Consider the following 16,193-nt stretch of genomic DNA (forward strand, 5'->3'; position numbering starts at 1 on the left):
AGATAGGTCTACTGAACTTTACAATTTAAGTACTAATTCATGTACCTTTTAGTTTGACCTACCACCAAAATGACTGCTTTTTTGAGGGTGTAGTTAAAATCATGTATGTACAGTATATTTATCATTATCAACATTATGCCACAAATCTGGTCTGTTTCTATTGAACTAACAATGTTCCCAAAAGGAATAAGCTGCTAAAAAAAGTTTCAGGTTTGTTCACACTCAATTCTACGTCATTCTAATGTCATTCTACTTCTTTAGAAAATGATGGCAACGAATGTCAGAGATGTATTTTTAAAGTTAGATATTTCCTCAATAGTTACATACTGCAATTTGTCACTTTTCAAATATATGTCAGGGATTTTACCACTTCCTCTAGGCCAAAAGAAAAATGGGTTGTATGCATGTTTTGCCTAAATTGGCACATAAAAAATGAGGACAATCCTGCATGCATTTAATATTAAAGTGTGGATTTAGGGGTAGATTTAAAGTAACACTTTAACGGATGTTGATATCCATTCAAATAAGTGTGTTTTGTGCAGTATGTTAAAATATGGATTTTCTGTGCTTGTATTTGCTTGGTGTCCATCATTCATAATCTAAATATTTATATATATCTATTGTTTGACGATGTGTCTTGTATTAACCATCAACGTCTTTAGATACTGAAGGAATAATTTTTATTTAAGGAATTAATTTTTTATTTTTACTTCTTTTTTTTTTTATTATTATTTACACGCCATCAGGCATTCAAAGATGTAGACAAGTTTGTTTTTTAATCAAAACAAATTTGGAGAAATAGCCCGATCTCACTGCAGTTCATAGACATTTTACGAGGTGGCTAATTTGTACAAATATGTACAAAGTCATATAATTTTTGCGAAATCATATGTATTTTAAGAATTGTCCATTTGTATAAACTTGTACGTATGAAGCACCTCTAACTCCGCCCCTAAACCTACCCGTCACTGGGGTTTTAGACAAATTAGACAAGTTTTAGACAAGTCGGGTCATAAGAATTCATACGAATCAGCCACCTCATAAAATACGTAGAAATCGGTCATGAGACTGTTGTACATAGCATTACATCGCTTGCTAAGCAGTGCATCCTTTGCAGTGAATGAGTGCCATCAGAATGAGAGCCCAAACATCTGATGAAAGCTTCGCAATAATCTACTATTACTAGTCAAGATGTCTGAGACAAAACTGTAAAACTTAAAGCTAAACATTTACATAAAAAACTGAGCAAAAGAACTGTTGTTCTTTGTTTACACCAGAGAAGGAAAACGTCTGTGTTAAAATCTCCAGCGACCTTCGCATACAAAACACGTCCAGAACCCTCGTGTTCAGCAGTCCGGCGCTGATATTACGTGTTTCTCCAACTTTTACATGGCCTTGAATAAAAAAGAGATTAGCTGTTTCAGCCACTGTGCTTTCGGGTGTCTGAGAGGCGGCTGAGGTTCAGGAGCAGCTCTGTGGAGCAGAAGGAATGTTACTTTGGGGACTTGGCTCTTAACAGCGCTGTCTCTGAATAATGCACAGGCCCAGAGAGGAGGGGAGATAGAGCAGACGGGAGGCTTAGGCCACAAAAGTGCCTCTGTCATTCAGCTACCTTCTGAATAAAACACAGCCAGAACCACTTCAGCAAGAAGCAGCTAACAGGGAAATAAAAGAAAGGGAGAACGAGAAAGTGGACAAAACTAACAGAACAAAAAAAAAAAAAAACACAGGCAACAACAAGACATAGCGGGGGTCTAAAGGTTTCAGACCACTATTGATTCTCTTGATTACTTTTATTTTTTCCGTCGTTTTTATTACAGTTAATTCTAATGTAATTGCGTTAAATACAGTGTAGACTATAGATGAATTATATATAAAAGAATAGCGTAATTAGTAGTGATCTAATTACTCTGATAAAGGTATATTTAGTAGCTAGTAATTAATTACTTTTAAAAGTAACTTTCAAAGCAAATTATAACACATAATAGAAACATGGACAGACAGACAGACAGACAGACAGACAGATAGATAGATAGATAGATAGATAGATAGATAGATAGATAGATAGATAGATAGATAGATAGATAGATAGATAGATAGATAGATTGAACTATGAAGTTAACATAAATTCTGTATTTGAGTAGCCTGTTTAAAAACACCTTCATCTTTAGCATCAGGCAGATTAATCAATAATCACAACACACAAGAACCTGCATTACCCTGGGTAATCAAACAGAGCAGACTTGATAAAGGCGCATTATGCTTATTACCGTAAATGGATCTTATTTTATGCATTGACTTTTCGGAAGGAATTATCGACACCGTGCATGGCACTCCACGAGGCAATTAAAAAGGCAGAGGTTTATATTACTCTTTCGTATTGTACAGTATGTACTTAGTGTCAGGATTAGTTATATCTTTTCATCTACTGCATTCAACTGTTTGAATTTCATTTGTTATTGAGAAACCATGTAAAAGTCAGAGTCAGAAGAACTACTGACCTTTCAAACCTGTAAAAGTGTCCTTTTGACCTAAAGTGGCTGGATTGTTTTTGTTTGCAACAGGCCAAGTGAGGGCAAGGGAAGTGTCTGAAATCATGTGGAAAGTCAAGCCAACAATCACGTAGATGTTTCTGCACACTTCTGCTCTGAACACACATGGTAGTATCAAGTGACAGCTGGTTGCTCGCGCTCCGAGTCTGTGAGTGCAGAGAATGTGAAAGGGCTTTGAACACATGAAAATATCACCTTCACACACCATCTAGTCTCTCTATCTGTTGGTTTGTTTGAGGGCAACAAACCATTTTCACCATCTGCTATTCTCTCTCTTTCATTTTTTTTGATGATCTTTATTTTTAGATTATACTGTTTGATAGATTCTTTTTATTATATTTTTCGAAATTAAAAGATATATATTTTTTTCTCAATGTAAATGTAATCTAAAATATAAAATATTAAAATGATAAAAAAAGAGGAAAAAGCGAGTAGTGCTTGACTGTCTCTGCTATGCATGAAAAAAAGGTTTTTATTGTTTTAGGAAGCTACAGCTTCCTGGGTGGTTGCTGAGGAATTTCTAAGTGGTTGCTACGGTGTTCATATTGGTTGCTATGTGCTTGCCTGACAGCTTTGGGCAAAACAGCTCTCAGGCTTCTTGATATTTCCACCCTTTTCTTAACGCGCTACTATTTTGAATTTTTCCACTTCAGCCACGTGAAAATTTAATGCACAGATGTAGTGTTATGTATTTTCTAATGCTTCTATTCAGTTAACAATAGCGTATTAAATTGCACAAATGTGACAGTTCAAAAGCGAAATACACTTCAGTTTTATATTTTTTAAATAAATGCTGTTCCTGTCGATGTTCTATTCATCAATCCTGGAAAAAAAAAATTGTATCATGGTTTACACTAAAAAATTAAGAAGCACAACTGATAAAAATACGAATTGTTTCATAAACAGCCAATCGTTATATTAAAATGATTTCTGACGGATCATGTGACGCTAAAGACTGGTAATAAATAAATAAAGCTATTGTATTTTTAATACTAACTAATTAGTGCTCATATTAAAGCTTGGTATAAAACCTTGAGCATAAAAAGACAATTTTGAAAGTTAGTGTAGAACTATATACAGCATGAGGAATCGTCAAGATGATGCTAAAATAATCTGCATCATTCTGTATTTCTTCTTTCATCCCTTACAAACTGAATTGCAGACTAGTTTTAGACTAGGATATGAATAATCGGTTTCTCTTTTTTTAGAGCGTGTGGCTTTGATCTCACTTATGGCCTTAGTTCCACCTGAAGTTAAACGTCACACTCTTAACACACCAGTCAAGCTGATGTGTGTGTGACTGGATATTTCCTCTCTCTCTCTTTCTCTCTTTCTCTCTCTCTCTCTCTCTCTCTCTCTCTCTCTCTCTCTCTCTCTCTCTCTCTCTCTCTCTCTCTCTCTCTCATACACACGCGCATTCTCATCTCTGTCTTTCATAATCTGTTTTGACAAACCCTCAGGGTCACCACTGCATTTCACAAGTATTTAATTAATTATTTAGGCTTGACCATTAACCATTCATTCTCTCTCTGATTTCGGTGTCCAAGTAGATTCTGAATGGATGAACAGACATGTGTCCACGGTACAAATTCCTCACAGTGTTTAATCACTAATGGATTATGTGTTTGGCCAGATTAGCATTAGCATAACGCTGCATAAACGCAGCTGTGCTGCCGCCTTGGTTGTTCAGACCGAGGCCACCAAGTTCATTAGTTTAATCCTGGCTCTCAAATTTATTAATAACAAGATCATGACTGACCTCGCAGCTGCAGGAACAGATGACTGTTTTAAATCGTGCATCATGTGCTCTTTGACCCTCAGGCCAGTGATTTCTTGGCCCTGTGATTTTTTTTTTATATGACGCACTATGGCAGATTAGGGATTTGAGTCCAAAAATGACAATATTTGTCAACATTTCATTATGTGATTTGTTAATTATGACTGTATTCTGACTTAATAGCATTACAAAAGCTGATGGCCTTTATTTATTATAGACATTTTTACTTGTTATACCTTGTTCATTATAAAAATGTATTTCATGAATAGGTTTATGCAAGCAATGATGTTTCAATGAACCACTTCAACGGTTTATCTCTACTTTGAACTTTGACCTGGGAGGTACTTTTCCACTTTTATTATTTCATTTCATTTTTACATTGATTACACCACTAACAAAAATAAATTAAAGGACAAATATCGTTCTCAAATCATTTATATTATTAATTACTCATTTTAATTTTTGCACAGCTTAACTTTGACCTGGACTTCGCTCTTGACTTGGACTAATGCTTAACCCTGGAAAATAAATAATGAACAAAATGACCAAATAAATGACTGTAAATAACTGTGAATGAAAAATTGGATAATGGTTTTTCCAGCATCTGACAAATTTAAATAATATATCTTTAATGTGAAAAAGTAATATAAAATAAACATTTTAACTTTTTAACACCCCCAACAGATTTTATAGACTGTTGAGTGACTTTTTTTGGGGTGGACTTCACACTAATGCTTAACCCCGGAACAACAAATAAAAAACTGTAAATAATTTTGAATGAGAAAAGGGGAAACAGGCTTTTCCATCATCTGACAAGCTCAAATAATTTAGCTGAATGCCAAAACAATATAAAGTAACATTAAATACATTTTTAACATTATTTTATAAACTGTTGGTGACATGTTTTATGACTGAAAATTCAAGTGAAATTTGAAAATGTATTTGTAATTATTGGAAAATAATTACAGATATAAGGATGTAATTTTTGGTGTAGCTTGTCCATGCAGGTCGCCGTGGTCTTGCTAACAATTCAGCTTGAGCACTAATGTTTTACTGCCAACGTTGCTTTTAGAGCACGGAGTGCAACTCATCAATATTTTGTCTGTGATTTATCTCAGAAGTAGAAGATGGGAATACAATAAATGCTTTCATGAAACTGCAGGATTACTTTAGGAGATGGAAACAACTTATAATTAGAAGTAAATTGCTGAAAAACAGCATACAGCCTGATTCATAATTGAGTCTCATTAATCTACTCAGAAAATATTAATTTGTAAATGCCTGGCAACGGAAATTTCTTACTCATCTTCAGCAACGAGCAAACAGTCTCTTACCTAGTTACTACCCACTTGTGGGTACACACATAAACACAGACCGACCTCCCACATGACAACAAACCTGATAGATCTGTGCATCCTCATGCAAATAAAACACTTCCTTCCTCCTGCAGCACTAATTAAAATGTGCCTGCTGGAACGAGATACATGGGAACAATTTACTTATGTTGACTGCTGAAGTTAATGCTGAATCTTTATTCATTAACCACAGTATTTACATGGGATTTCTTAAAATTAAGTGACTTGCAGTGATGCAATGCTAGAGTTTGAAAGTTAGAAAGTAAGTTGTCATGAAGGCCTATGACCTGTTTAGCACATACAGATGCTGACCGGTGATTTTAATTTTGCGTGCGTCGGCTACTAATCAGGTTTAATTCAATCAGGCTTTGACCTGAATGACTACAGAAGCATTTATAATATCTATGTGAACATGTATTCCATGCTTTAGCTCAGAAAGATATAGTATATCTTACAAGATATAGTTTACAGCATCTATATTAATTTAGCTGTTGTTGCGCTAACGTGTTTTGCACCTCATCTCTTGAGTAACCTTGTTACCTTTTAGGTTGCATACATACTTAGTAATCTATTTTACATCCTCTGAAAGTATCTGTCTTACGGAAATGTTTACAGTACTGTCAACATACATTAATCTTATAATATTGTTGATTAAATGCCTTAACATCAAGCGTTCAGCCGCTTTAATTTACTAATTTACTTTTTTTCTAGATGCCAGATTTTAGCACTGCACGTGTTTTATGGGGAAAAATATGTTCAAGTGGTAATTGGTTTGCATGAGTAAGGTAGAAGCCAAAAAAATACTTCAGATCTAGATTATGGGTCCCCCTGCTGGTTATAACAGGGTAGAGCATTACATTATATTTTCAGTTTATACTAAATAAATTATACTTATTTAATAATATTGTTTCATTATCTATCTATCTATCTATCTATCTATCTATCTATATATATATATATATATATATATATATATATATATATATATATATATATATATATATATATATATATATCTTATTGATATATCAATAAGAAGAACATATTAAATTAATCAAAAGTGTATAGTATAAATACATTTAAATTTTGATCCTGTGAATATTTTATTCATCAAAAATAAATAAACGTTTAATGTCTAAAAATGGATTGTGGTTTACACAAAAACTATTAAGCAGCACAAGTAATTAATAGATAGATTGATGCCATTTCAATCTGACTGTAATAAAAGCACCGCCTTATCAGGTGGATTTAGGCTGCTGTATATTTGTAAATATTCCATCTCTTGAAGACAAACATTTTTTCCCCCTAAACAACAACCTTACCATCATGAATGGCAGATCAGAATCCACACAAAACCCCACACATCTGCCCAGCACACTCTCCTGTGCAGGTTGTGTTTGGCCATTGTGCTGCTTGGCGTGACAGTGTGGCATTATTCTAGGCTTTGTGTGGGTCTGTATTGTTCTCCTGTGGGCTGCTTTGTTGAGTGAGGGGGTATAGTGGTGATGCTGCAGGCCATTGCTTTATGCTGACTCTGACCTGTGGGAATGGCAGGGAGCGATATGGCCCTATGACTAGGCCACAGACAGAGAGAGGAGGAGAAGGAGAGAAGAACAGCATCCGCAACGCACATCCCAAGAGAGCATCAATTTGGAAATGGACTGAAATACTACTGGATTAAAGACTCATCTGTTCAAGTCCAAGTGTAGTCATGCAGGAGAACCCAGGCTCTATAGGTGTGGATGGAGGATACGCCAGCAATGTACCTGCTTTCCTCACTAAACTCTGGACTCTTGTGGAGGACCCAGAGACCAATCATCTGATTTGCTGGAGTACTGTGAGTTCACGCTGATGGCTGATTTATTTAGCTTTGAAATATAATGGAACTCACGGTTGTGGACCTTTGATTAGATATTAGGCTTAAATTAGGCCGAGCAACAACATATTTAAAATGTATGTAAGTCAGGGATTTTGCAACGTTTTAATGCCACAAACCTCTAAGTATAATGATCTGACTGCAGTGAATTAGTAGTTATGTATACAAAGTCTTTTATATTGTGTGTGGAGAGAACAAAAAAAGTATAAATGTGTAGTTTACTAAAAGAAACAACTGGGTATAATTTTTCTATTTCTAAAGGTAAAACAATATACTGCAATATTGGAAAATATTTACTAATACGATAACAGTGTATATGTTTTACACTAAATATTTGTTCAACCCCAAATTACAGTATCAGAGAAACATGGTCATAAATGTAAAAATTACAAATTTTTCTATCAGAATTTCTATCAAATTTCCATCCCTGATGAAGCTATACGAGAGCCCTCTGGGATCCACAGAAAATCTGAGAGAAATTTAGAAAAGAACTTAACTAAGCATATGTTTTGCAAGGTTTTAATCATGATAACACCTTATAATAAGGCCCCATTAATTAACTAACAATAAGCAATAGATATAACATTAGATAGTGAAAGTATTCATTGATATATATTTTTATTTCATGTTAACATTATCCATTAAATAATATTAATATAATACTATTATAAACTAGTTTTGATTTTACTTTATTAGTAAAGATAATGTAGATAGTAAAGATAAAGTATTAGATAATGTATCAGTAAATGTTGAAATGTGTTTTAAAGGGAGTTTTTTTAAGCAAATGCAGTTAATTGAACATTACTGTAAATTGTTACCTTGCCGTTCGTTTTAGGAAATACATTTCAGAGAATTTCCAATGTATTAACAATGTATATTTCATAATTTTATAATACTACGTTGTGCGAATCTGGCATATTAATATGGCTCTGCATAGTATTATTATTACTACTACTGATGTTCTATCTAGCTTATTTTATCTGAGAATGATTAATAAGAATCACACTTTATACAGGCTATTCCAACTGCTATCCATAAAAAAATCTCTATTCAAAATTAATTTGAAATGCACATCAATGAAAGCTACAATCAAAGGCCAATAAACAAAAGTGTATTGACTGAACTTGGAACCAAAAGAAATCGAAGGCAAACTAAAATAAATGATTTGCATCAATATCATATTTATGTTCACAATCTTCCGGTTTTCAATCTCTACCATTAGTTTAGCATTAATTTGGCAATGAATCATCAGTACTGGGCACATGAATCCATTTGTTAAAAATCCTGTCTAACAAAAATAATTTACGCAAGAGTTGTTTTCATTTAACATTCTGCTTGTGTGTGCAAAAAAAAAAAGCAATAAAATAAATAACAGCAGGAAGATAGTGAAAACTCAATGAGGTTGAAAAACAGGCAGGCCGTGCTTAGCAGATGCTTCTCTCTGATTGCAATCATGTGTCTCAGTTTTGCATTTAACAATGTCCTTCAGGAATAGCTTGAGGAAGAACATTTAAAAAAAACTATAATCAAAGCAAAGACGCGTTTTCCTTTTTTGCCTTGTTTTCTCTCATTCTAGACGGGCACCAGTTTCCATGTTTTTGACCAGGGCAGATTTGCCAAAGAGGTTCTGCCAAAATACTTCAAACACAATAACATGGCAAGCTTTGTACGCCAGCTCAACATGTGTAAGCATCATTCTGTGCTGACAAACATCTCAAAGCTATCACAGATTCTTCGGGCTGAAATTGTGTTTGCTGTAACCTCTCGCTTCTGTCTCAGACGGTTTCAGGAAGGTGGTGAATATCGAGCAGAGTGGGCTGGTGAAGCCCGAGCGAGATGACACCGAGTTCCAGCACCTCTATTTCCTCCAGGGCCATGAGCATCTGCTTGAACACATTAAGCGCAAGGTGAGATGTCTCATCTTTAAGTGATTCTCACTCTTGCTTTATTCTCTGAGTCAGAGGCCCTGGCGCACACACACAGGCTGGAGGTTTATGATCTCACATTACTGATGACTGTTTATGTGTCTGCAGGTGTCAATAGTGAAGAGCGAGGAGACCAAAGTGCGACAGGAAGACTTGAGTAAGCTGTTGTATGAGGTTCAGGTGCTGCGCAGCCAACAAGAGAACATGGAAATGCAGATGCAGGATATGAAACAGTAAGATGTTTAACACACATGCGCACATACCCAATTAATCCCATGCTATCAGTTACTTACGTTTAGTACCAAAAAAAAAAACCTGAACCCCAAACAACTTGCCCTTTCACCTCTATAATCCCTCTAACTTTTCACCTACTTCTCATTCATTGGTTCCTCTTCATTGTGGATCTCAGTGGTTTGGTGTTTTGTTTAAGCTGCCTCAATAGCACATTCAGTAGCTCACCTGACAGATAGAGGCTGGTGGTCTGATCACATGCCCACAGGTAGATATTCATTACTAAGAAATAAATTATCATTTTTATCAGTAGTTCTTCATTTTTCCTGGTGGTGGACACAACATACTTAGATATCACAAGACCGCCTAAAACCTGAACCAACCTTCAAATAATTACATATATAGTTAATAACATATATGTAGTCTGTAGTTTTTGTTTGTAATTATCTACAAATCTATCTATTTATATCTGTTCTTCCATCTGTATGTCCATCCATCATCCATCCATTTATCTATATGTATATATATATACATCCATCTATTTTTTACATCTGTCTATCTCTCCATCAATCCATCATCCATCCATCCACCCATCCATGCATCTGTCCTTCTGTATGTCCCTTTGAACAATATATTTTTTCCACCCACCTATTCATCTGTCTGTTCATCTGTATGTCTATCCATCCATCCATCCATCCATTCATCCATCTCTATCTATCTATCTATCTATCTATCTATCTATCTATCTATCTATCTATCTATCTATCTATCTGTATGTCCCTTTGAACAATATATTTTTTCCACCCACCTATTCATCTGTCTGTTCATCTGTATGTATATCCATCTATCTATCTATCTATCTATCTATCTATCTATCTATCTATCTATCTATCTATCTATCTATCTATCTATCTATCTATCTATCTATCTATCTGTATGTATGTATGTACCTTTGAACAATTTACTTTTTCCGCCCACCTATTCATCTGTCTGTTCATCTGTATGTCAATCCATCCATCCATCTCCATCTTTCTATCTATCTATCTTGTAGGCAAAATGATGTTTTGTGGAGGGAGGTGGTGTCACTGAGGCAGAATCACACACAGCAGCAGAAAGTCATGAACAAGGTAAGAAATAACCACAGTGAAAGACAGTGGATGGATGTGGTCATTATTGGGGAAGATGCTGTCGTGCAGATTTTGTAACTGAGTAACGCTGAATCACGCTCTGTTTCTCTGTTCTATTAATAGCTGATTCAGTTCCTGTTTAGCCAGATGCAGTCCAACACTCCCAGCACTGTGGGAATGAAGAGAAAGCTGTGAGTGCACCCATTCATCTGTATCACACACACTAATCTGAAGCACTTGATTTTGTATCGATACACACACAAACAAAAAAAAAGCACAAACAGAAAATAGCAATGAACAGCCTCACGCTCCAACACAAACACAGTAGAGGGAACGGCCAACTCAGCTGGAAACAGTCAGCTGATACAATTCACTGCCCTTGCTGGGATGAATGGACCTGAATGCTGAGTCAGACCTCCTGAGCTCTTGCCCTCACACACGCACCCACAAACACACACACGCACCTGAACTATAGCGCATGACCCTCTACCCTCTATTAAAAAGGTGCAGCGTCAGCTAGTGTGACGCATGAGAACAAACTGGGTAAGAGGGACCGCAAGAGCCAGTGCTTGGTATTCCGCTGCAACTTTCAAGTGGCCAACTTAGTAATAAGAACATTTCTTCAACATCATTTCACCATTTTACCACTAGAGGGCAACAGGATTGTAACTCCCAGCAACTTTCATAAGTGTTTTGTATTTTAGACCTCAACATTTATTGATGTGGCTTTTATCAATTATATGCTGCATTCTTCCTTCTCCCCAGTCCTCTCATGCTGGATGATGGCTGCTCCACCCCTCCTGCCTCAAAATTCAGCCATAGCCACTCCGCAGAGTCCTTGCAAGAATCTTTCTATATCCAGTCGGTGAGAAAGCTTTCACATTAAAGATTGAATATCTGACATGGAAGATTTTACTCACTAGCTTTCATATTAAAGATTGAAGATGTGACACAGAAGATTTTACTCACTGTATCACGCCTCTTACAACTGGTGTTTTGATGGTTTTTTCAATCAATAAAATATGACAAACACAGACTCTCTTTCATGTTCAACCAGCCATCCGCAGAAAGTGCATCCTGCTCCACTAGCAATGTGATGACAGGAGGGCCAATAATCTCTGATGTCACTGAAATCTCACAGTCCAGCACCATGGCTTTACAAATGCAGGCAGAGGAATCTAGGTGAGTAGATCGAGCTTCAGCGTTAAAGGGACAGTTCACCCAGATCCTGTTGTTTTGAACCCCATTGACTTTAAATGTATGGATACAAACATTGTTCTAAATAGGGAGAGAAAACAGTAAACTATTACTTTCTGTATCTACATTTTTGACTCTCCCAAAGCCAAAAAATGACATACTTTGTTTCTACATATTTAGGGAACACATGTTTACATAGCTGTCCTCTGAAGAATAAACTGAAGAATATAGCAGAACTGCAGAACCCATTTCAATATTACAAACTGCCCCTTTAATCTGTATGATCTTGCCCACTTCCAGTTTTCAGAAAACATAGCATATTTCTGTCAAAGAATCATATTACGTTTACAGAGCTATTTATAATTCTATTCTGAAATGCGCATTCCGGGGTGGAATTACTTAGTAGGGCTGGCCCTATTCCAAAATTTGGAAAATGTTGACAGGAAACATGACATTTCAGAAAAAACAGTGGCATTTGTCTATTTGTTTAGAGAAAAGTGTCTGATGCTGATTAAGGAAGAGCCAGTGAGTCCTGGGGTCCAGGGACGGGGAGAGGGTGTACCACTCGGCTCCTGTGAAGTGTGCACTGAACCCCCCGTCCTCCCTGTTGCCATGGTACAGTCCGTCCTAGAGGGCCGAGGATCTAATTTGGGAGAGAGAAGGGTCAAAAGACCCATGTTAGAAAGGTATAATATACAATCCGTATTGAAGTAACAAATATCTACAACTTAAGATAGTTAAGACTATTCACAGAAAAGCAACACTTATATTTCAGTTCATTTAAAAATCGATATTAATTTGTATGTAAGATCAGAGATTCCTGACGGTGTGGAGAATGTTGACATGAGCCTGGAGGATTTACAGCTGCTTCTGAGGAGCCACCAGCAGAGCATGGAAACCAGTGCTGCAGCAATGGATGTAAGCCTGAATCGATGCAGGGAGAGAGTGAATCTGAGCTTCACACGCATACAAGTTAATGCGAGGATAGCCTCATCATGACCTTAAAATACACACTGAATTAACAGATGATCTCTCCACTTTCTCTTAGCCCTTTACATTTAGTCTGTCTTTGAATGAGTGGAACTTCACAGAAATGGACCCGACCCTGAAATCGGTGAGTTTCCTATAACCAGCTGGGATATTTAAAACTAATTTCAACAAACGTAACTGTAAAACCAACTTCCAAAACGTCTGTTGCCTTATTCTTTAAACATTATGGTAAGTCTATACTGTGATTATATTTCAGAGATGTCAGGATGGGTTTTCTGGGAAACTGCATATTTTCATCACCCGTTTGTGTGCTTAAATTATATCCATAAACAAAAGTAAGATCAGGCTCAAAACGAGAAGAGTCTGCAAGCAATAAAAAAGTAAATGTACTCTTAATTAAACTAGAATCAAACATAGTTTGCATAGCAACACTTGTGAGTTGATTAAGTTCGTAAAACAATCCGGTTTGGAAGAATGTCTACCAGTTATTATTTTAGTCAATTTGTCATAGTTTCACCATTGTCTGATACGAATGCAAATCGTTGTATAGTGTCAGCATTGCTAAACTTTTGTAATGTTATTTCAAACCAGTGTGTGAGCCTACCAGCTCAAAACATGTTTTTTATAACCTTCTTTCGATAGACAATTCAGATTAGCGACCTTTATTTTCTCGCAGGAATAAAACACGCTGCAAAGTAGCAGAGCCAAAGCACAACTCGTGCGCAAAACAATATCCCTCCGCGGGTGACTTGTAATGTGATAGTTCAGCCGCTAGAGGGCCATAAAGTTGCGGCGTTGCTAAAATGCATAACGTCTCAAAAACAAACCAAAAAACCAATGTCGCGTTTTCATAAGAAAGCTTGCCTAATTGTATGTACTATTTTCTAAACTATTTCTGTGTGCATGCGCAGGAGCTGGCTAATGCCCTCATCCCTGCTGCTGTGTCCCAGTACATGTTTCAGGGTCAGGAGGGGGAGACATACCCCACCGCTGGCTATGAGGAGCAGTGAGGCCCTGATACAACAGCCAGCACAGATCCTTCCTGAGAGCGAACAGGTACCGATCAAGTCACTAACTTGATGTCAAAATCTAAATAGCTGTATACTATTAAAATCTACCTCACACTTACGGTTGTCTTGCTCGATTGTTTCTCTCAGAGTAATCCATTTGAAAGCTTGCCACTTGGATTGTGCATTATCCCAACATCAGAAGACAAGGCTCAAATTTATGACTTGCAAATGTGGAGGTTATAAACCATATCAAGTAAACATGCTGACCAGCCCTTTGTGAAGATTCATTTAGTTGGCCACTGGTGGAAGGTGCATTTTTACAAAAACACTGGGAGCGGTTCAACTCTTTGGAGATGGAATATTTAAAGTAATCCTTTCTCAAAGCCTACAAGGAGTTCAGGCTACATCAAGATCATTTTGAAGATATTTTTCTCATGATATAATGCATCCTAAGGAAACTTCTATTGCCAAGGAAAAGGCAATATTAAGCATTTCCCTCACAAACGACTACAATGGAGGTGAACTGTATGCAATACGACGTAAATCACTGTGGCCCGAGTTTGAATGCACTTTAGTCTGTGTGTTGGAGTTTCTGCTTTCTGGAGCTGTGATTTAATTTTCCCTAAAATGTAACTGTAAGAAATTAATATATTTAGTTCAAATTGATATCATAGTGAAGCACACACTTGTATTGCAATATATATTTGAAGATATACAAAAAGTACTGGTTTAATCATATTATGTATGTATTAATGTGAGAGGTCTAGGGGTTAAAAATCAGACCTCGCAGAACTGAAACGATGATGCACTGCTTTTTGCACACTTTAGTGTCTTTTTCTCAATCATATTTTAGTATCTGAAATATATTATTAAGACATCAAGTATCTTTGTTTCAATTTATCCTTTAGTTGATGGACTAGCCTTTCAGAATTTACAGCTGTCTTTGATACGCTTGATATATTGTGTGATATTTGATACAAATGTGTTGACCACAATGGTTAGTTGCAAAAGACAGAATCAATGATTCTTAATGCCTTTTTAGAAGAGCGCTATACTTAGATAAAACGTAGCTTCTATATTTTAAATATTTATGCAATGTATTCTAATTTGAGTATTTCAGCCCATCAGCAAAAATAAAGACCAACAATGGCAGTGCCTTAGGCTTTAGGTAAGCATCTGTTTATTTTTCCTGCCAAACCTCATATATGTAATGAGGGCAAAGGAACACACAACATACAATAACATTTTAGAGGCCATAATGCACTTTTTTCATTAGGGCAGCCATGTAGCAATACAGAAAACCCTAGATCTCTTACAAATGTGTTGAATTTTAAGTGCAATACTGCTGCATTTATTTAAATGATTTCCCTAAAAAGGAATTTAGCTGCATTGATTTGTATGATTTCTCAAGGATGCAACATCTAATGATGATTTAGATGGGAACTATGATGGAATTTAAAAAAGAAAGAAATTGCACTAAGGGTGATAACTGTATTAGAAATAGTGTTTATTCCGTGTTAGTTTATACTTTTATTTTTCCACTACTCTCTACCAAAGAGCAATAATTAAATGGTTTATTTTGGGTGCTTTTTCACATAGCTTGCAAGTCTTTTATTGTATAGCCTATTTTTCTTTTATAATGTAATTAATTGCACTGCTAAAAAAAAAATGAATGTAGATAAACACAGCGAGACAAAAGCAAGAAAGGAAACCAATGTTTCATATTATTTCTGGATGTAGTCTGTTCCTGACTCCCACCAGCATGTCAAAAATATGTACACAAAAAAAAAAACTGTAAAACAATAAACTTATTTTAAAAGCATGCAAAAAATCTTCTTTTACTTCTTAAAATAAATGAATGAGAAGATTACATCAAACAGTTTCATATGTAAACTGTCATATTGTGGAATAGGCCTGTAGAATTTTTATAAAAGTGTGATTAATGTAATAGGAAGATTTTGTTCATTTGTTTTTACTATTCTCTACCGCAGATAAATGTTTTGACATATTTCTTTACTTCCCGTCGTGATTGCTTGCAATGGTAATGAATGTAGATTTGAGGAGCAAGAAAGAAGGCTTATTTTTATTCATATAAAGGCCTCAATGCTGACGTATGACAGGAAACAGACGGGGTCGTAAAGCGAAACGCGCGG

General features: G+C 36.0%; 1 protein-coding gene across 1 annotated transcript; it reads left to right on the forward strand.

Moving 5' to 3' along the window:
* Positions 1–7,267: 7,267 nt before the first annotated feature.
* Positions 7,268–15,852, forward strand: hsf4 (heat shock transcription factor 4). Its single transcript, XM_043264253.1, has 13 exons — positions 7,268–7,521; positions 9,137–9,245; positions 9,340–9,467; positions 9,594–9,718; positions 10,768–10,843; positions 10,967–11,034; positions 11,609–11,708; positions 11,901–12,025; positions 12,532–12,726; positions 12,850–12,958; positions 13,089–13,154; positions 13,942–14,086; positions 14,188–15,852. Exons 1-12 carry the CDS (start codon positions 7,396–7,398, stop codon positions 14,038–14,040), a joined length of 1,326 nt encoding a protein of 441 aa, XP_043120188.1. The 5' UTR covers positions 7,268–7,395; the 3' UTR covers positions 14,041–14,086; positions 14,188–15,852.
* Positions 15,853–16,193: the final 341 nt, after the last annotated feature.

Source organism: Puntigrus tetrazona, chromosome 18, assembly GCF_018831695.1.
Source record: "Puntigrus tetrazona isolate hp1 chromosome 18, ASM1883169v1, whole genome shotgun sequence".
NCBI classification, from domain to species: domain Eukaryota; kingdom Metazoa; phylum Chordata; class Actinopteri; order Cypriniformes; family Cyprinidae; genus Puntigrus; species Puntigrus tetrazona.